Source organism: Erpetoichthys calabaricus, chromosome 16 (genome assembly GCF_900747795.2).
Source record: "Erpetoichthys calabaricus chromosome 16, fErpCal1.3, whole genome shotgun sequence".
In the NCBI taxonomy this organism is placed as follows: domain Eukaryota; kingdom Metazoa; phylum Chordata; class Cladistia; order Polypteriformes; family Polypteridae; genus Erpetoichthys; species Erpetoichthys calabaricus.
This window is the reverse complement of record NC_041409.2, coordinates 57,223,699-57,246,736: the sequence shown is the minus strand read 5'-3', so window position 1 is coordinate 57,246,736 and position 23,038 is coordinate 57,223,699. Positions and strand designations below refer to the sequence as shown.

The window sequence follows — 23,038 nt, the reverse complement described above, 5'->3', positions numbered from 1 at the left end:
CAAGAATTTATGTCCCGTGAGACGAGACTTTGTGCCAAGAGATTTAACCATGCCCGGGGCTGGAAATTAAAGACAAAGAGTAGGACAGCTGCTGTACAGGCTTTTAAATGTTCAAAGCGCCACGCGAGATGCATGTCGCGCGGCATGGCAGCATCAGCAAGCCAGCAGCTGATTGAGCAAAGAGAAGGTAAAAAAAACCCAAAACTATTTGTTTCCCATTGTATCACCATTTAAGAGGGGGTTTCAGAGGAATGAATGTGTGTCCTTGGGGTGCGTTCAGCACTCTTCACGACGCAAGCGGCAGAGACACGAAGTGGCTGGCGCGTAGCACAGGCTCTGAAGGTTGGCGAGCAGGGGGCAAACCCCCTAGTATGTCTATGCATTTTGTTTGTAAATTTATATTCTTTGGCAAAAGTAATGGTCCAGTTATAGAGAGCTTGGTAGGTACCAGATTTATATTTGAGGGACCAGGTGATCGGTTGCATTTATTGTGGTAGGAGCTGGTTGTACTAAGGTTGACAGTATGATAATACTGGAGATGATGTTTTCAAAAACACACTCCAGAGAATGATTTGGAAAGTTCAGAGGAGAAACACTTTGAGAGAGTCCGCAGATTGTGTGCAGGCTGAAAGTGATTCCACATCAATACTTTAAAATATAAACAAAAATAAGATGTGTACCATGGAGCACCTGTGGGTACCTTGGTTTACTTTCATATCCATTACCACATCTGTTGGACTACTTGTGCCTAGACCAGTGTTTGGCTCCAGCAACCTGGAATGCCATCAGGTAATCTTCATTGATAAAGCTGCTACTTTGTGGTGCGGATCCTGTAAATTTGTGCAGAAAACAATGTCACAACACACGACTACCACCATCTTCCAAGAATGGCTGTATGATAACAGCCCAATTTCTTGCTCTAATTTCTATGATGTAGCAAGTGCTTGATATTCTAAGAGGCCATCTGCAATTTTCCTCCATGACTACTCCTAAGATCGTTGCCTTCTTTAGGCAGAAGTTGTATACAAGACACCATTTTGACTCCTGTATGACTCTATACCATGTCACATATGTGCTTGTTTCACCAGCCATAGGGACTCTACCTGATAACAACAACCCCTGCATGTAGTCCAATTTTGAATAGTTACTTTTCCCCCATTTTGAAAAATTACTTTAGTCGTTATCTATGTTGCACCACTGCTTTTTATGCAGTTTTCTATCAAAGTTGTGTATGTTACAGTAAGTCTTAGTTTTCTGATTCCGAGGTATATGAAATTATTTTTTATTTAAAAATTTCAAAGTAAAATAAGTCCCTGAATTTATCTTCATATGTTGATGATGGTGTAGAGAATGAGAAAAGGATTGACTTTGGAGAAATGTCATTGTTTTGAAGTTATTTTTCTAGGTTGTAATGCAACTTAATCCTGAGTAAATCCATGTAATTTGCAGAATTACTGTGTAATAGTATGATTATGTATGAGTGTGATTTATTTCAATTGAATTTGATATTTTCTTTACATTATTAAGATGTACAGAAGATTATTAAAACATACACTCTGAACTGTCTGTTTACTTAAATATGCTACAATATCTATGTGTATAACTTATTAATAATTTATATTGCACATATGCTTTTATTGCATTCATTTAGGTACTGGTTTTGATGGTGATCAGTCTCTTGGAGTCTTATTATTGCAGCTTGGAAAAAAGAAGCGTCAGATCTTGAATGGTGAACCCCTTCCCCTCTCTCGCAAGTCCTATCTTGCTTGGCTTGGTTTTTCTGCAGAAGGTATTTTGGTTTGTTCTGCTTAATGTAATGTGATATACAGTGTATGACAGGTTTGCTGATTTGTTTGGATGGATGGCTGGATGGATAGCATGAAAACCATGTACAGTAATTGAGTTCCTTTTGAAGTTAAGGGTTTTTGGCTGTGCACCAGTTTTGGAAAGTGTAATCTGAGAGTATTAGGGAGGAAGAAGAATCTGAAGAGAGGAATGATAGTAAAGTTTGAATGGGAAATTTGGAGGAAAAAAAGGTCTGAAAATTATTTACAGTAAGTATGGTTGAATGAATAAAAGGACTGATTCTCTTGCATTGGATAAACATCAGTAAAGTACAACATGAAAACAAAAGCCACTGTAGAGCAGTCACACTTCTAAGAATTCCAGTGTGACGAAATGTACAACACAAGTAGTGGTTAGTTTCATTTCATGCATGTCTTATGTTCAGGTAGTTTTTAAAGAAAGGCTTGTGTCATCAGTGTATTTTTCAGATAATGTATTGGAGAAAATTCCTATGTGGAAGTATGTATAGATTTTGTGGATGGATTTATTTTATTCAAGTGGAAGCTTAAAGAAGTGCTAAACAAAATAATAGTAAAAAAGAGATTATTAAGAATACAAGGAAAAAAAAAGTTAACTGATACAAAGTGAGATACTTGACTGCCTGATTTCAGCGTTGCTGTTCTAGATTTACTCAGAAATATGGACATGCTGGAAGGAATACGTAACATCTGTGTGGCAATTATAAATAAGAATTACAGTAACTGATGAAAGGTATTAAAAGTTGCTGATTAGAATTATGACATGAAAGTGAGTTTGAAGACCTTAAAAAGCATATGAAACTAAATCAAGAGTTAAAAAAAGGATGAACAAGTGGGTTTAATAGCTCAGTAGATAATAGGTTAGGTCAAGCAGATAGAGCAGTTTTGTTACTACGTGTTCCAATTTTTTCTGGACCACCTAGACATAGAGGAAAACGAAGAGTGTCAAGAGAAAACACAATGAGTAGGAGTAGGTTTTGCCAACTATAAGCAAAGATTTTAACTGATTCAAGACCTTTCTTGATTGAAGAAAGAAATGGCTTAGGTACCATACATGGACAACATTTGGTAAGTAAAGAGAAGAAAACATGAGAGCAATTTTGATATTTTGAATGCAACTCTGGGTAGAACACATAGTAGGAGACTCTTATTACTCATACCCTGGCATTTCTCAAATTGTGTTATAATCTGAGCCCATTTTCAAAAAAAAAAAAAAAAAACTGGCAACCCCGTCAATTTGTCATTTTTGCTGCAGCTAAAAGTCACTTATTTTACAAGTGGAATGACATTAGCCTGTTTGTAACAACCTCCCAGACTGTGAAACTATGAACTAAGAGACTGTACGTATTTAGTGAGAAGGCTGTGCTTGAAGGGAAGATTCAGAATTATGAATTAAGGTTGGATGCTACAATGGAAGAGATGAAGGTTATTGTCAACTTGTAACCTGAACCTATTACTTGTTTTTAATTAATATCAGTGTAGGAAGTCCAGACTCGTATAAATAAATAAAGGCAAATGACTCTAGTTTCTCCATTGCAATTCTTGACAGTTGAGTGTTTTCCATATGCACAGATTTCCAAAATGCAATAGATTAAGATTTAAAGGAGATTTTAAGTGACATATCATACATGAGATCAATGAGAGCCTCCTGCTGAGAAAATCTGAGCACTAGATGAACTGTTAATTATGAATGGATTTCATATCCATTCATCTTTCCCTTTGCTATCCATGGGAAAGTAGTTCTTAAGCTGCTCCCCAAGCTCCTTTAATTGACTGCATATTATCTCTTTCAACTTGTGCTTTGGTATGGTGTCATTCAGAAAATCAGGAGTGGGAATGGTTCAAAATTTAGACTTTGTACACAATAGTGTCGTAATCCAGCTCTCAATTTTATGTATAAGTACAAATATATTTGTTTCATAGCCTTGCAGTTCTGCATTTAGCACATTATGTTGATAAAAGTATACTCAAAAGGGATAGCCACTTATGTGGAAGAATAATTTGAGGGTAACAGAGCATTCATCTTAAAGAAATAGCATAAAGGTTTAATAAATGTCAGAAATCAGATAAAGGTCAAGTGAACAACAAAATGTACTGAAAGAGGACTAAGAAGTCAGCAGATGCCTTGTAAACAACCAGAATGGACAGTTGTTATATGCACAGAAATTCCAAGGGTGGTGGCTCAACTCAAGGGTATAAAAAAGAACCAGAATATAATATCATAGACTTTTATTTTATACAAGTCATTTGGATGTAAATAAACGAACCGACCAGAGTAAAATGTATGCATTGATTGACACTGTATGTAAATTCAACAGTTTATAAAATTAACTTCTTTTCTTTGTTTCTCGGATCATTCTGACCATGCTGTAACAGACTTCTTTTGAAGAATACTCCTTCTAAGGCAGTTTGCTGAGTAGTAATTAAAAGATACAATGAACAGCTTTTCTCCTGCCTGATTACTGATTTGTCCTGTCAGATGATGTTTCTTTTTTTAATAAGATGTTACATTTCTTCCACACCTAGCATCTCCAAAGTTTTGAGTTAAATCTAAGTGTCTTTGTCTGCTAGAAAAATTTGTACCTCATGCAAGTCACTCTGTACTCTTTCTTTGGTTTGCTGCCTCATTTTGGTGTGATAAACGGTTGCTGGACTGCCAAACAACAATGGGTTATGCAGCATCCATCTCCTTACATGGTGTTTTGAACATATGCAAACTTGTTGCATTTGTCTAGAGAGCATTGATGGTACATACTGAAAAACCAGTTCAAGTGTGGATAGCATTTTCTTTGCCACAAGGGCTTATTGATGAGTGATACTGATTGTCCACAGTGTTTGGGGAGAAGAGTGTTTGTACACATATTAAGTTGCTGTTTTTCCCCTGTCATACTGCAAGTCATGTTACTACAGATTCCAACCAGTCAGTTTTCTTCATTACAAACTAATGAATTCAACTTTTCAAATATGTGTTCTCCTGTTGCATGCGTAGCTAATGTCTGATAAAACAAAACGTCTTCATTAAGCTGACCACTAGTCTCAGCTGCGCTTTGTACACATGTCTGTTATATCATCAATTTGCAAGGCACAGAAAAGGCTGGTTTGGACTTTTGCTATAAATAAGCTCTCCATGTCTTCAGCTTTGCTTTGAATATGCTTTATAATAGTGTCATTTGATAGTGAAATAGCTGCTAATTTTTTTTCTAACACTGGCCAAACCTGATCAAAGTTACTTTATTTAGTACGTAGCAATAAAAATCTTTCGGCCAAGTTGTGAGGCTTAACAATACTGCCAGTCCAGTGGGCCACAACAAAGAAGGCATGCAGTGTCCTTTCGTTGACAATGGATGCATTTCTGAATACATTTTTGCCCTTGTAGTTCAGTAACTCTTCTCCACAAATAATCCAATGATTTTTGGTTGCAACATCAAATGTTTAGCCTGCAAAAGCAGCTGCAGTTTGGATGGCTTCAGACTTTAATTATCCAGCACTTTTTAACATACTAGGGGGCTTCGACCCCCTGCTTCCTTCGCTCGCCAACCCCCGTGTTTGGTTTTCCGGATACACACTTTTAAGATTTTTTTTCTTTGAATTGTTGCTATTTCATTAGCTTCACTTTTATTTCAGAACTTCTGTAAAAACAATATTTGTAATCTTGTGAGTCCCAATATGCTGAATCTTTTTAATGAGGTCAGGATAGGTTTCTCTGTTTGGAATTTCAGCACAGACAAAACGGTCTACATCATCAGCAGTTAATTTTTTTTTACAAAGTAAAAAGTAAGTAGAGTTCTGCATTGGACTCCTGTCTGTAAAGTCATACTATTTTCCTCTCACAGTTCTAAAAGTATATGGGGTTACCAAGGTGATACCCCAGCTTTTGTCTAGGTTTTTGTACAAGGGCTAGACGGAACGTTTTTGACTCCTGGGGTAAATTTAGGTTTTTGAATAAGCAGACAGATAAATATATATACATGAACAAAGTAACCAATAAATGCATGTGCGGTAAACTCCATTTTTGAAATTCTCAAGATTCTTTATTTGTCACATGCATAGTTATACAGGACAACACGCAGTGAAATGCATCCTGATCCGCTTATCAAAAACTGTGCAAAGTTAGAAGAATATCAGTTAGATTAACAAAAAGTCATAGATTGAAAGATAACAGTATAGTAGAACATAATAAATAAGTAAAATTATATGAATAAAGTAGAATTAAGTGTTAAGGTGCAATAGTGTAGTAATTATGGTGCAAAACCAAAGTTAGACTGGTGCATAGTTAAATGAGGCAGTTTGTTTGCGCTACTGCGATCTTTACTTTCTTTTTTTATATTTTCTAATTTTCCTACTTTCATATCCTTTAACTTTCTCCACATGTGTATAGAGCCGTTTTTTTTTTTTTTTTTTTTTGAGCCTTTCTGATTTCACTGGTTTCATAGTCTCTAACCTGCTCTGCATGTGTTTAGCGTCAACGTTTGTAAACGTCTTTATGAAGTTCTACTTTCTTTTACTCATTGTCTTTTAATTCTGAGCCGGATTGAACATGCTTTTTTTTTTTTTAATTCCACTTGTTCCGGGCTGATAATTACTTTCCTTATTTTCTGAATTTGCACCTCGATTATTCATTTTTTGCTCTTTTTTCTGTCCAACGCATTTGAGTCTCCTTTCTCCGCACTGCTTTCTTCTTCGCTTAGATATCGACATTTAATTTATAATGTACCTTATACGCTTTATATGCGCTGAGAGCCCTGGATCTGTGTGTGCGCTCAAATCCTTCACAAGACTGAATGTTTTGCTGCCTATTGTCCTGTTTGATAGATTGTAAGTAGGGTGTGCATTTGGTCTCGCGGGTCTTTAAAATGTCTTCCGAGAAGATCACATATCGTAGACTTGCTTTTTGCTTTCCAGGGCAGGATTTCTTTTTATAATAGATAAGACAAAAAATATACTCAGGATTTGTATAATTCTCATGTCCTGTCCAGGTAAATCTTGAATTTTGCAAAAATAAGTGCATTGCATCAAACTCTGTTTTGTGCTTACCTTGGTTTTGTCATCCTCTGCTGTTCTTTGCAGAGCTGCTTGACTCCTCATTTTGAGAACTCTTGCTTTGTTTAAACAAACTGTTCTGTTTCGGACATGCAATGGTGCTTGTAAGAACTGTCGCCACCAAGGGAAGATGTGTATAAATCAAGCACTCGATCACAATACAGAACTGTTTAAACTGTGTAATTTTATTGGTTGTAAGGTTTTAGGTTGTTTTGTAACTGTCTATACCCATTAAAATAGGAAAGTCATTTTTCCTCCAAGTAATATTTAAATGTATTTTAAAACCTCATGCAAACTCTAGTTTAAAGTGTCCATGACCCAGGTTTAAAAATAACTGCTCTAACATAATGTTGTGTGACGGATAGCCGGGGCCCATGCCTGGCCGGGATGCTCCTTCACCACATCTGCCAGGGGGACAAGGGTGGGAAGCCCAGTATCTCCCCCGGACACTAGATGGCAGCCTCCATCGGTTGCAGCAGTGCCTTGGACTCCCCCAGGGCTTCTGTGCAACTCTGTAGGGTTCTGCAGGTTCCGCCAGGGGGTGCTGCAACAGGAGCTGCTGGCCCCTTTTGGACACTGGTTTCGCCTTACCCGGAAGTGCAGCTTGATGTCGGCAATCAAACACCTGGAGTACTTCCCGGTACCCAATAAAAGGGTCAGGGTTGGGTGGAAGGAGGACAAAGCTGTGGAGGAGTGGTGGTGAAAGAGAGAGGAGTGTGGTGATTCAGTGTTTAGTGCTTGGGACTGTGTTGTTGCTGGGGGGTTCATGTGGAAGATGTGCCCTCCAGCTGAAGAAAAATAAGTCTTTTTATTTTATACGTGCCTCCCGTGTCAAGTCTGTGTCTGGTCAGGCGCTATATAGCGCCTTTCTTACAGTTGCTATTTGTTATTTTCAAACATGTACCGGAGGTGGTTTGAATATCAAATAACTTTAGTGCAGTGTACTTTCTATACTTCCATTCAGCTTGAGATGAACATTTTCCCAAAGGTTGTAATTTTTTTTTTTTTGTTGGGGCTTCTGATTTCCATCCTCTACCTTGAATAATATTTTAACATATTTTGGTAAGGCTTGATTTGTACAGTAGAGGGATTATGGTTTCTCTGTGGATTGTTATTACTATGCTCCAGCCCTGTGGGTTTTGTTAATCTGGATAGATTAATACCCCATTGCCCCTTTATTGTGAAAAAAAATATGATAAATGGATGGAACTCATGGATATTTTATTACATTATTATGGGTTAATGGACGTATTTCTCAACTGAATGACGTTGAAAGAAATGCTGGGTTATAAATTGTGTATTACACATTTTATTGCATACTGTATAATAGTTTTTTTTTGTAATTGGTATTATCTTTCTCATGCATATAATTAGTGATCAGTATTTGAAATAACACTTAATAGATGCATTTTGTTGTACTTGATGGTAATGTAGTATACTCAAGCTTTTTTAGCTTTTAAGAACAGAAAATGTAATTGTATACCATTTACATAGAATATGTCAGATGAATGACAGAATTAATCATTTATGTCTTTTCAGGCACACCATTTACTGTTGATTCAGAAGGAATTGTGCGGATGTTAAATAGGTCATTGGGAAATACTTGGACACCAGTGTGTAATACAAATGAGCACTGCAAAGGAAAGTCTGACCACTACTGGGTGGTTGGCATACATGAAAACCCACAGCAGCTCAGGTAATGTCATTTAGTATGACATAGAAATATTTGCCCTTCATTAGATTTCAGATTGTTTGAAATGAAATTGAATAGTAATAAAGTCTCTATAGAAAATATTTTATTTATTGGCTAATGCAAAAATTTCTGTGCTACAGGTGCATTCCTTGTAAAGGCTCTCGCTACCCTCCCACATTACCCCGTCCTGCTGTTGCCATATTGCCTTTTAATTTGCCATACTGTCAGGTTACCACAGAGAAAGGACAGATGGAGGTAATGACTAAACAGATGCTTTAAATTTTGTGTTTAATATTTTTCTTCAAATTATATTTATTACTTTTCTTTGCGAGCTGAATGCAAGATTATGCAATAAGTGTTTCAGATAGATTATCTAAAGGGGTGTTCTTTTTAAAATTCTATTTCTGTGAAATTTGTTGTTTAGCTTGGTAGGCAGATTGTAGTACTGTAGGCTTCATTGTAGTGGTTATTTTAGTCAGTCAGTCATTTTCCAACCCGCTACATCCTAACACAGGGTCATGGGGGTCTGCTGGAGCCAATCCCAGCCAGCACAGAGTGCAATGCAGGAACAAACCCCGGGCAGGGCGCCAGCCTACTGCAGGGCACACACACCAGGGACAATTTAGGATTGCCAGTCCACCTAACATGCATGTTTTTGGACTCTGGGAGGAAACCGAAGCACCCAGAGGAAACCCACATGGGGAGAACATGCAAACTCCACGCAGGGAGGAACTGAGAAGCGAACCCAGATCTCCTTACTGAGAGGCAGCAGCGCCACCATGCCGCCCGTGGTTATTTTAAATTTTCTTCAAACAAGTAGCAGGTGTTTAATTCAAAGGATTAACCAAATAATATAATATTGATGTTCAAAACATTGTAAAGAAGAGATAAATTGTTTACTTATTCAAAAATTGATGAAAATTATTACAAAAACACTCAATTAATAATAAAATTGCTGTCAGTAATTGTTATTGAATAAAAACTGTGTAGTAGGCAGGGTATGCATTTTGGATTACATTCTGCAATATGTGCAGTTACAAGTGTGTTTTTAAAATGGGATATAAGATCTTAGATGCAAACTTAGTAACTCAACATTATGTAATGCTTAACAGACTACTGGTTCATATCAATTCAAATAGTTATAAATGTTGTTCATTCATATGTTGGCAACACTTTATAGTAACTTTCATTAACAAACTTTATGTAATGCCTATTTTACATCTTTTTAAATCATGTATTCATTAGTTGCAATAATTTTGCAGTACCTAATCTAAAGTCGAAACTATTCATCCATTATAATTGTTTAGTATTGAAAGTTATTATAAAATGTTGCCGAATTTTGTGCATGTCTTTGTAGACATCCCTGACAGCCTTTTTTAAAACAGATAGTGCGTGGCTTTATAACTAATGATTTCACTTTTTTAATGTTTTTAAATACTTTCACAAATATGTAATGTTGTATTTCTAGGAACTTTTTGGGCGCTCTGTGCTTTTCCACAAACATTTAGACTTTCTGGAAGCCAGTGGTTATGAGATTGATGAAACAGCAAAAAATCAGGCTCAGAAAGAACAGCAGGAGCTTCTTATGAAGATGTTTGCTGTAAGTATGTGTGAAATTCTGTCTCATTTAAATCTTACATTGTGAGTAACATTGCATATTTTCAATCCTTGTTTAAGGATTCTTACTTTTATTCTCTATAGTTTTGTGACATTATCTATCAAATGTGTTGTTTGTAGTAGACTACATACTTTGCCATTCAGTTCATTACAAATAATGTATATCACAATTGAATGTAATATACATTAGCAAATCAGGAGGTGGGTTAGAGTGTTAGCTGTTGAAAGAAGGATGAACTTTTAACAGGCACATTAGAACCAAAAAGCTACTTTGGAGGTAATTGTAGATACTATAACCAACAAAGAAAAACACAGTTATAGAAGACATTGCGATAAACTGTTACTAGGTAGCTCCATTTATTGGTTGGAGCCAAAGAGAAAAGTTGAACTGGAGTGTCTACTCCAGTGTTTCCCAACCTCGATCCTGGGGGCACACTGTGGCTGCAGGTTTTTGTTCCAGCCAGCTTCTGTTTTTAATTGGACTCCTGGGTTAATTAAGTGATGTGTTATTTCCCAAGTTCTGTGTTTTGGGAACAATATAGAAATCCAAGTTTGGTTAAAAAAAAAATAAAACTTATGTATGTATGTGTGTGTGTGTATGTATGTGTGTATGTATATATGTGTATATATATATATATATATATATATATATATATATATATATATATATAGTAGCAGTAGAGGCTCTTATCGACCCCTTGCACCCTCAGGTACCACGCCAGACACCAGGTAAAAGTTAGACTTTTTTATTTTATAATAATAATGTGCACTAAGCACCCTCCACTCCACACTACACATATAATAATCAATAATACAAATACCAATCCTCCTCTCCCAGACACTTCACCACCCTTCTTCCCAGCTCAGCTCAATGTCTGGGCTTTCCCAGCGTCCTTTTATACCCCCTGACCCGGAAGTGGTTCCTGTCCAACAATCCACAAGTCCTCATTACTTCCGGGTCAGTGTAAAAGTCCTTCTCTTCAACCTGGAAGCACGTCGTTTCTCCTGTTCATGTGACCAGGATGTACTTCCAGGTTATAGGGCACATAACAGTCTGACAGCCTCCCTACAGCGACTCCTGGTGACCCCCATGGTATCCAGCAGGGCTGTGCATACAAACTACAAAGTCCATGAGGCCCTGCTGGAATTTGGGGAACATCCATGGTGTCGGGAGAGCTCCACCTGGCGGCCTGGGGGTGAGGGCCGGAATATTTAGCCGGCCATCCATCAATACAGTAATCCCTCCTCCATCGCGGGGGTTGCGTTCCAGAGCCACCCGTGAAATAAGAAAATCCGCGAAGTAGAAACCATATGTTTATATGGTTATTTTTATATTGTCATGCTTGGGTCACAGATTTGCGCAGAAACACAGGAGGTTGTAGAGAGACAGGAACGTTATTCAAACACTGCAAACAAACATTTGTCTCTTTTTCAAAAGTTTAAACTGTGCTCCATGACAAGACAGAGATGACAGTTCTGTCTCACAATTAAAAGAATGCAAACATATCTTCCTCTTCAAAGGAGTGCCCGTCCGGAGCAGAGACTGTCATAAAGACAGAGGAGAGCAAACAAATCAATAGGGTTGTTTGGCTTTTAAGTATGCGAAGCACCGCGGCACAAAGCTGTTGAAGGCGGCAGCTCACACCCCCTCCGTGAGAGAGAGAGAGAGAGAGAGAGAGAAACAAACATGCAAAAATCAATACGTGCCCTTTGAGCTTTTAAGTATGTGAAGCACCGTGCAGCATGTCGCTTCACTAAGCAGCTGCACAGAAGGTAGCAACGTGAAGATAATCTTTCAGCATTTTTAAACGAGCGTCCGTATCGTCTAGGTGTGCGAACAGCCCCCCTGCTCACACCCCCTATGTCAGGATCAGAGAAAGCGCAAGAGAGAAAGAGAAAAGTAAGTTGGGTAGCTTCTCAGCCATCTGCCAATAGCGTCCCTTGTATGAAATCAACTGGGCAAACCAACTGAGGAAGCATGTACCAGAAATTAAAAGACCCATTGTCCTCAGAAATCCGCGAACAAGCAAAAAATCCGCGATATATATTTAAATATGCTTACATATAAAATCCGCGATAGAGTGACTATATATATATATATATATATATATATATATAGATATAGATAGAGATAGAGATAGAGATAGAGATAGAGATAGAGATATATAGATATATAGATATATAGATATATAGATATAGATAGATATATAGATATATAGATATAGATAGATATATAGATATAGATATATATATAGATATAGATATATATAGATCAGTATAAATGTACCAAGCAGTTATATGGGAATAATTTATTTTTTCTTTTTAACAATATTTTCATCTTGATTTTCATTCTACTTTTCTAGGTGTTGTAATTGTTAATCCATTCTTTACTAATTAGTGGGTCTGACGCTAAAGTACTTGCAGCCTTTCAGTGTTGTTTGCCTGGTTGTCTGCTCTGCTCATTTTTAATTGTCATTAATAAGATGCAACGAAGGGGAAAACTGCACAGAGAAGGGGCAAAATATAATGAAATCGACAAAAGAGAGTTAAGCATTTAAATCTATAGCAAATGCAGAAATATTTCTAAATGTCTTATAAATGTAAAATCATGCTGCTGTGCTTTTCTGAATGTAGAATAAAAGAAAAATAGTCCCAGCTAATTAAATGAGATCAGTGTTATCAGGTGTTGTCACTGAGTAGGAATCTGGTTGGAACAAAAACCTGCAGCCACAGTGTGCCCCCAGGACCGAGGTTGGGAAACACTGCTCTACTCAACCTCAGTTCCAAGTCTCTCATAGTACTCATGACTTCTTCACATTGCTAGTTAATTAGGCCATCCAGATAAATAAAAGTGACTTTTACTTAGCTAGTGTTTTATGTGCTAAAAACACACATTGCAAAAGTATATTACCAAATAAAATGGCTAGCTTTATAACCATCAGGAAGTTAACTGGCACCATCCTATAAGCAGAGGTATCATTTTACAATGGTAGTTTTGTAGTTTTTAATATAACAGTGTGCATCTGTGTGTTGTTTTTTTTCCCCCTGTTTTTCATAATAAAAGCAAAATATTCTATGTTTTTCTACTAGCATCAAAAATCTTTTTGAAAGTCTTAAAAATGCTACATTAACTGGAGCAGATATCCTGCAATACTTAATAACTAAACAAGTAATTGCACTTAATAATCCTGATGTACAAACAGTCTTCATGAGGATGCCTTTTTTTCCCCCCCATATAATCTAATCCAGTTGAAGATTATTTTGTATGTCTAACATACATAGAGTGGAAGTAATAGTTCTGATTAGCTTTGCTTTCCATTTCAGCTGTCTTGCAAACTGGAGCGTGATTTCCGGTGTGTCGAGCTAGCAGAGCTGATGCCCCACAATGTAGTGACTCTGGCAATACGGTATGCCTCGCGCACTAAGCGAATGTCACTGGCTCAGCGGCTCAGTGAACTTGCCCTGGAGAAAGCAGCTGAGCTCGCTTCAAGCTGTGTTGAGGAAGAAGAGGAGGTAGAGGAAGAGCAAGAAGATTTTCGCACCCAATTAAATGCTGGGTAATGTCTGAACAAAACCCATGTTTCTCATTAAAGGCTTTGGCTAGCAGAACTGTGTGTTAATTTTGTTTTTCAATATCCCAACTTTATTTATGATAATTGTTTACTAAATTGTTGTGTTGATTTAATGCAAACTAGCAAAACCTTTAGTACTTTTAGCAGTTTTTTCCCTATTTTTAGCAGCACATCTACAAGCGTTTATTGCGGTCATATGCTAAATATGCCTATGGGGGAACTACTTGTTTTGATTCATTTTATTTTATTTTCTTCAGTTACCAAAAAGCCATATTTTCTGTTAGCTTGGTTTCTCTTATATTATTTTATATAAAATCTCATTTATTGTATGAGGTTTTATAAATTGCTTTCTTGGGAGACATCCAGGTAGATTATATTCTTCTTTTCATATTGGGTTATAATTAAATAGATTTGCATGTGAATGTTTGTAAATATTGCGATGTTTTTCTGTTCAGGCTCCTGCTACTGTTGGACAGGTGCCATGAGCCTGAGCCCAAGCCTGATTTTAGAGAATAGCACTATGTAGCAATCAATTCAGTTAAGTTAAATTCATCAAATTTAATTTTTGGCCTTATGGTGCTTAAGGGCAAACTACAAGCACTACCCGATCTTGAGAGTGAATGTTCAAATAATGGACTAAAAAAAGCTGATGCATAAATGTTTGAAATCAACATGCCATTTAATGATATCACAATGCTTGAATGCTTTGAAAAAGTATACTGATTTACCATTACCAGTTCAGAAAACAGTTTTATTAATTGCTTGGTGTAACAGTATAATACTAGGGGTAGTCAAGCTAAAGTTAGAAAATGGGGTTTATTAGAAAATGTAACGAACCTTAACGAAACTGAAACCACTCACGCACCCGAGTTATTGTCGAACACTACATGCCAAGGGGTACTACAGTCACTAGTACAAGTTACTGTGACTTGCTGAAGACCAATGCGAAGCCTGCTATTCGATCCAAGCGGTAGGGAATGCTGTCTCAAGGAGTCCTTTTGCTGCAAAACAATGCCCGACCACACACTGCTAAGAACACCAAGGCTTGTCTGGAGAAACTGAGGTTTGAGGTATTGCCACATCCTCTTTATTCGCCAGATTTGGCACTGTGTGATTTCCACCTTTTTGGACCATTAAAAAAACATTTGGGTAGTCATCGATTCAATCCAGATGACGATGTGAAGAAAGCAGTGTATGAGTGGTTGCGAGGACAAAACAAAACCTTTTATTCTGCTGGAATCCAGGCACTTCCAGGCAGGTGGCACAAGTGCATTGAGAAGGGTGGAGACTACATTGAGAAATGACATCAGTTTTGTTAAGGTTTGTTCCATTTTCTAATAAATCCCATTTTCTAACTTTAGCTTGACTCCCCCTCTTATATGCAGATAAACTCCTACTGTTGAAATGCTTTGTTATTACACTTTGTTTTTTCCTTTCTCAGTCTGTGTAAATTACTTAACATGAAGAATTAGAATGTTTATTTACTTCAGTTCATTCCACATCCATTTTTTGTGTTTTATTTTTTTCCATAATATATTCCATTGTAACCCTGTTTTTTCCTGGCAGGATTACAAACGGTATGTTCGAAATAAGACTAGTTGCTGTTGAGTATGCTTTGACTTTTTTGCTTAAGTTTACATTTTTATTTATTATTAGACCTGGGAAAGTTAACGTGTTAATTTTTTGCAATTAATGTGGCCTGTTTAACCCAATAAAAATATTGTCACAATCATGTCAAGCAATGAGGCAAATGCCTCAGGCAGTGCTTTATTCAGGGTGGCATTTTCATTTGGTAGCATTCCAAAACAATAATGCAAATAAGTGTGTACCTAAAGAATTACATACACACACGCATCCAGTACTATATTTATATACTACATTCAAAAAAGTTAGTCTTCAGCAATGCATTCAAAGTCAACAGTCATTTTGATTGCTTTTTACTTTGACATGTCTGTGTCTCCTATACTATGCCATTTTAACAATAAATACATTGGCCTTGTTTTCTTTTTGTCTTATTTTAAACTTGCCTTTTAAGAAGGCATTCAAATTTAGGTTGTACTTGCTCAAGTAGTATCTTGTTAAAAGTTCAGGTTTAAGGTCATTGTTTAAGTTTAAACTATGCCATTCATTTTATTTTTTTAAATTCCTGTGTTGATTCTGCATTCAGTGTGTGTTTTTGCATCATGATTTATGTATTAATTTTATAATTGCATCTTTTATTGTTAGATGCTATTAAACATGGTTAATTTCATACATTTATGCGATAAATTAAAAAAAAAAAATCTGATTCCCAGCCCTAGTTGTTATCCTTTCTGGTTTTAAGAATTAAATTTTGCCTTTCGGGTAGTACTTGAATAGCTTTTGTGATATTTGTTTTCATGTACTTTTGATTTGTAGACTACTTTGCAAAGGGGTGGTATATTAAATAATTGTTAGTTAATTAGATTTTTGATTTTCATGCTTTCTTATAACCTCAGTACTTGAGAATCCTGATTATTATTAACACAGTATTGAAATTCAATTTTTAAGCTATAGCAGGACAGCCACAGAATGGAGTCGGCATCAAAACAGAATTCAGCAACAACCATCTCGGGAAAAAGAGCAGGCAAATGTAGTGGAGGAGGAAGAGGAGGAAGAAGAAGGTGGCGGCGGCGAAGTTGAGGTGGATGATGAAGCATGCATGGAAAACAAGAAATCCTGTAAGATTCATTTTCTAAAACCTGTATCAGTTCAGGGCTCTTTTTTTTTTTTTTTCTTACGGATATACTGTATATGTGCCACCCCTCTAACAAGAAACTGTAAACCTTAGTAAAAAAAAATAAGCTGTTTTTGAATTTATTTTCATCACTGATCAGTCGAGCCTTGCAGAATGCACTTGCACATATTTAGTGTTTATTTCATATGATTAGATGGAAATAGAAATGAGGAAAATTTTAGAGTCTTTAATACATTTCAGTCCCTTCATTAAGCCATACCTTCCTTGTGTACAGCTTTGTATCCATGCAGACAGTTATCGTTATAACTGTGCTCTTATCACACCTTCAGAATTTTGTGTTTATACAGACTTGTCTGTATTGCTACATATGGGGCATACAGAAACAAAATTTTGCATGCCCCAAACAGTAACACACAATTATGAACAAAAAAACCTCAAAAGCGTACCCAATTGTAAGCAAAGTTTGGAAACTACTGAAAATGACTAACATACTGTATATATAGTGAAACTAAAAGCAATGAAATTCATATTAATATATTTTACTGGTTGCATATCCAGAAGGATGAGATTATTCTTTTCATATTAGTATACAAAACTTTCATTCATTTCTTGATAACAACAACAACAACATTTATTCATATAGCACATTTTCATACAAAAAGTAGCTCAAAGTGCTTTATATAATGAAGAAAAGAAAAATAAAAGACAAAATAAGAAATTAAAATAAGACAATATTAGTTAACATAGAAAAGGAGTAAGGTCCGATGGCCAGGGTGGACAGAAAAAACAAAAAAAAAAACTCCAGAAGGCTGGAGAAAAAAATAAAATCTGTAGGGGTTCCAGGTCACGAGACCACCCAGTCCCCTCTGGGCATTCTACCTAACATAAATGAAATAGTCCTCTTTGTAGTTAGGGTTCTCATGGAGTCACTTGATGCTGATGATCATACAGACTTCTGGCTTTTAATCCATCCATCATTTTTGGAACATCATGGTACTTAGAGTGCGCCACCACCAAAAGGACACCGGAAAAGAAAACAGAAGAGAGAGTAGGGGTTAGTACAGATTTTAGAGCCACCATAAATGGTTATTATAATGAACTAGATATACAGAGTGTCAGGATTAAATTACAGTGAAGTTATGAGAAGGCCATGTTAAAGTAATGTGTTTTCAGCAGTTTTTTAAAGTGCTCCACTGTATTAGCCTGGCGAATTCCTACTGGCAGGCTATTCCAGATTTTAGGTACATAACAGCAGAAGGCCGCCTCACCACTTCTTTTAAGTTTTGCTCTTGGAATTCTAAGGAGACACTCAGTTGAGGATCTGAGGTTGCGATTTGGAATATAAGACGTCAGACATTCTGATATATAGGATGGGGCGAGATTATTTAAGGCTTTATAAACCATAAGCAAAATTTTAAAGTCAATCCTGAATGACACAGGTAACCAATGTAGTGACATCAAAGCTGGAGAGATGTGCTCGGATTTTCTTTTCCTTTTAAGGATTCTAACAGCTGCATTCTGCACTAGTTGGAAACGATTTATGTCTTTTTTGGGTAGTCCTGAGAGGAGTGCGTTACAGTAATCTAGTCGACTGAAAACAAACGCATGAACTAATTTCTCATCATCTTTCAATGATATAAGAGGTCTAACTTTTGCTATGTTTCTTATGTGAAAAAATGCTGTCCTAGTGATCTGATTAATATACGATTTAAAATTTAGATTACAGTCAACAGTTACCCCTAAGATTTTTACCTCCGTTTTGACTTTTAATCCTAATGCTTCCAGTTTATTTCTAATAGCCTCATTGTATCCATTATTACCAATTACCAAGATCTCTGTTTTCTCTTTATTTAACTTGAGAAAGTTACTATTTATCCATTCTGAAATACAAGTCAGACATTGTGTTAGTGAATCAAGAGATTCGGGGTCATCAGGCACTATTGATAAATACAGCTAGACCGAATCCCTGTCTTCATCATCTTCACTGTCACTTTGCACCTCTTTACCTAGCCATTCTCTGTATTTTGCTGTACATGCTCACATCACAAGAGCCTGTTTTACATATTAAATGACTTATTGCCTCAACACTACATCTTTCTTTCTGTTATGTACAGTAATCCCTCCTCTATCGCGGGGGTTGCGTTCCAGACCCCCCCCGCGAAAGGTGAAAATCCGCGAAGTAGAAACCCTATGTTTATATGGTTATTTTTATATTGTCATGCTTGGGTCACAGATTTGCACAGAAACACAGGAGGTTGTAGAGAGACAGGAACTTTATTCAAACACTGCAAACAAACATTTGTCTCTTTTTCAAAAGTTTAAACTGTGCTCCATGACAAGACAGAGATGACAGTTCCGGCTCACAATTAAAAGAATGCAAACATATCTTCCTCTTCAAAGAAGTGCTTGTCAGGAGCAGATAATGTCAGAGAGAGAGAGGGAAAAAAAAGCAAACAATCAGAAATCAATACGTGCCCTTCGAGCTTTTAAGTATGCAAAGCACCGCCGGACAACGCAGCTGCTAGGAAGGGAGCAATGTAAAGGTAGCCTTTCAGCATTTTTTTAGGGGAGCGTCCATATGTCTAGTGGTGCGAACAGCCATAACCCCTAACCCCCCCCCCCCCCTGCTCACACCCCCTCCGTCAGGAGCACAGAATGTCAGAGAGAGTGAGACAGAGAAAAACAAACAATTAAAAATCAATACGTGCCGTTCGAGCTTTTAAGTATGTGAAGCACCATGCAGGAAGCATATCGCTTGACAAAACAGCCACATTTAAGCCCAGCAAGGAAGAGAGCAATGTGAAGGTAATCTTTCAGTGTTTTTTGAGGAGTGGCCGTATCTTCTAGGGGTGCGAACAGCCCCTGTGCTCACAATATATTTGAGGAGTTTTATTTAATACGTAATACATGCTCTGATTGGGTAGCTTCTCAGCCATCTGCCAATAGCGTCCCTTGTATGAAATCAACTGGGCAAACCAACTGAGGAAGCATGTACCAGAAATGAAAAGACCCATTGTCCGCAGAAATCCGTGAACCAGCAAAAAATCCGTGATATATATTTAAATATGCTTAGATATAAAATCCGCGATAGAGTGAAGCCGCGAAAGTTGAAGCGCGATATAGCGAGGGATTACTGTATTTCTCTTTGTTACCTCAATCCTTTCCATCTTTGTTTCACATTCAGCCTTCACCCCCCTTATGCTATGCAGTACACCTTACAACAGCAAAGTTTTCATCAACCTTCCCTTGAATAATTGATAGAATAGTTCCAACTGCTTACTAAACATCTGCCATGTGCATCATGATTATAACTAGTGCTGGGAGGTATACCGGTTCATACCGAAAACCGTTTTTTATTTTTGTTATGTATTTTTCTTATGCCACAATACCGGTTTAAATAGCCTTAACAATGTTCGGAACGTGGCGCAGCGTGAAACTTTAAGGGGGGCTTTTTTCACTGCTACACCGCTAAACATGCATGCAACGGAGTACATGTGTTAGTGGAGGTATTGAGCGGTGAAAATTGACAGAGAACATTCCGAAACTGAAGTTGTAGCAGACGATAAAGTTGAACATGATGACACAGAAGAACTTTTGCCAAAAAAAGGCGCCATGTCTGTTGTCTGGAGATTTTGGTTTTAAAAGGTCAGATGTGGACCAAACAACTATTTACTGCAAATGCTGTTGAGCTAAAGTTGTCGCTGGAGGCGGTAACAGAGCAATTTGCTGCACCACCTTAGCCGCAAACATGCTTTGGAGTACCATGAATGTATGGAACTGAGATGGCGTCCTCCACGTCCTCCGGTAAAACTGAAAAACCTAGAGGACACTCGAGTCAGACGTCGCTTGTAGACGCATTTGCTAGAGGACTGCCTACGACAAAAAAAAGCAAGCGGAGGGTCGAGATAGCCAACACCAATACAATCCATATAGCTAACGTGTCAGTGGACAGAGATTGTTAACATTAACAGAAAGTGTAGTTGGTTTACAAAAAATATTTACTATTTATTCCTTTTCTAAGACATGTTCAGTGCAATACAACTTTTGACAAGCACCTCTGAATAGTTTACTGTCTAAATGCCTCTTTGGATGGTTGAAAAATATGTTGTCAAAATTATAGTTTTAAGTAGTTTGCAAAATTTGTTCAATAAAATGGTTCTATATTTTGACTGCAACTGTACTGCAATGTGATTCCTTCTCTACATTAGTGCCACCCCCTTGAAAACTATCACTTTATGGGGCCATGCAAACTTGTATTATTAATACTTGTGTGCGCATTGAAATGTTTTTTGTACAATGTACAATTCTCATGACAGTGGAATAGGTTATTCTTAGCCAGTCTACTGCAGTAATTGCTGTGGAAAATGTGGTTAATATCCACTCATGCATGGGGAAAAAAATACTGTTGAATACCGTGAAACTGGTATAATTTTGAAAAATACCGTGAAATAGAATTTTGGTCAAACCGCCCAGCCGTAATTGTAACATCTGACAGGTTTGCACCTGCATTTGTATTACAGTGTCACCAAAGAAACACAAGTTTACCTGCTTTCTTTAAAAGCATCTGCTAATAAAAGTTTACATTTACTACAACAACATTCAAGATTCTTTTCACACCTTTTTCTTGACCACAGTTCATGGTTGCTACATGCAAAGTACACCACTGCACCATTATATCACTACATTGCTATAAGACCAGACTGTATTCTGAAAAAAATTCCTTTAGTGCACATAGTATATACTGATCTTTTGTAAACCTACTGACACATCACCTCCAACCATCACTATGCTTTATTCTTCATTAATCTTTATAACTTCTGCTTCTATACTAGCTTTCAATTGTACAGACTTTTCTGTCTAGTTTCACATAGGTTATCAGTATACCTTTAAGAATGTAAATTTAGAAGATCTTCTACGGCAGTCTGATTTCATCTCTTCCACTGTTATGAATAACAGGCTTTATTTCACACCAGCATCATCACTCTTGTTCCTATCTATTGATCTGCACCAGAATTTCTCAAAGCACAGTGCACTACATTCAGAGCCCCTTGGTATATGCTTTTTCCCTATCTCTGTGGCATGTAATGAATTTTCCTTATTTACCTCTGAAGAAAGAACTAAGGTGCAGTTTGCTTGCATTTACTTGAATCCTGATTTATTTTCTTGAATACTGTGTCTTTACCTCATCATCTTCATTGAATTCTACAAATTATTTGAAAACTATGAGTTATTTGATTATAGTTCTGAAAAAGTTAAATATACATATGCCAACAGAGCTTTCTTGTTCAGAGGAATAATGTTTTATGAGGATAAAATTTTCTTTTTTTTTTTACCCTACAGTGCATAAACTCTTCAACAAAGCTGGGAACTCCACTGAGCAGTCCCCAAAGATTTGTAAGTTTTATACAATAGACCACTCTCAACCTTTTGGTATTTGAATAACAGTTGCTGTTTTTAGTTGTGTTTAATTGTTTAACCAACACACGTACAAGCATCATAGTGCAATGCCTAATGTCATTTTCATATCTTTCATGAAGTCTCAGATTTCAGGTACTGTTTCCCTTTAAAGACAGTGAAACTTTGCAGTAGTTTATTGCTTAATGCTGAAAAAGGTTTGTTTCTGAGTCTCTGGGATCTAGAGACATTAATTTTATTGTATATACACATAGACCTTTTATTCAATAATAATAATTTGATAAGCATTTTTTTAGCAAAATAACTTTAGTAACACAATTTTCCAAATAAATAAAATATGCTTTACCTTTGAATCTCTTCTCACAAGTACTGGTATTTTTTTTTTGTGGTCTGCAGGCACTTTGACTGTTGGGACATTCATATGAAAAGACAATATGAATGTTCAGTTGTTTAACACATTCCTTTTTGGTGTAGTGTGATTGGATAAAGAAGAAAGTTTAAAATTTATAACAACATTTTTGTGAAATCTCAGCTGATTTAGAACTTCCTACATAAATTTTTATATTTTCTTAAAAATGAAGGGATTTGTTTTTGATTCTACTATACATAGCTGTCAATTTAATTTAATGGGAACATTTTTATCTTATGTTACATAACAGCCTCAAACCCTCTTAATCTAAACTTACTGTTGAGCCTATCCTGGTAGCATTAGGTGCAATGCACAAACTTAACCTAGTCAGGGCACCAGTCTATTTCACACCCAACTCATGCAAACACTCCATTGACATTTACATGGGGCCAATTTTTAGAGGCCAGGTAACCTAAATGGAATGTGGTAGGAAACCACAATGACTGGGAGAATAAGTAAAGTTCACATAAACAGTGACTGGGTGTGGGATTCAAATGCAGGATACTTTCTGTTAGACAACAGTGCTGACCAGTGTGCTGCAGTGTACTTTAATGTTTCAAACACAATTCTTAAATAATTTACTTGAAATTCTGTTAATTTATTGTGTTGCTTATACATCATCTGTTATAAAGAGTTGGTAGAGTATAAGTACAGTACTTGCATATGATATGTTATTTTTAAAAAGTTCAACCTCTGATTTTGGCTTAGGTGGGAGTACAGCTACAGTGATGGTGATTGCATTATTTTTTTATT

The 23,038-nt window shown here is 36.7% G+C and overlaps 1 protein-coding gene across 1 annotated transcript in view; it reads left to right on the top strand.

Moving 5' to 3' along the window:
- The window catches only part of wdhd1 (WD repeat and HMG-box DNA binding protein 1), a 77,102-nt gene that overhangs the window by 31,654 nt on the left and 22,410 nt on the right, over positions 1-23,038 (top strand). The window contains exons 15-21 of the mRNA XM_028821575.2: positions 1,652-1,789; positions 8,403-8,559; positions 8,697-8,811; positions 10,025-10,156; positions 13,498-13,730; positions 16,275-16,444; positions 21,802-21,855. Coding sequence (XP_028677408.2) covers positions 1,652-1,789; positions 8,403-8,559; positions 8,697-8,811; positions 10,025-10,156; positions 13,498-13,730; positions 16,275-16,444; positions 21,802-21,855 — 999 coding nt within the window. The remainder of the gene's footprint in view (positions 1-1,651; positions 1,790-8,402; positions 8,560-8,696; positions 8,812-10,024; positions 10,157-13,497; positions 13,731-16,274; positions 16,445-21,801; positions 21,856-23,038) is intronic.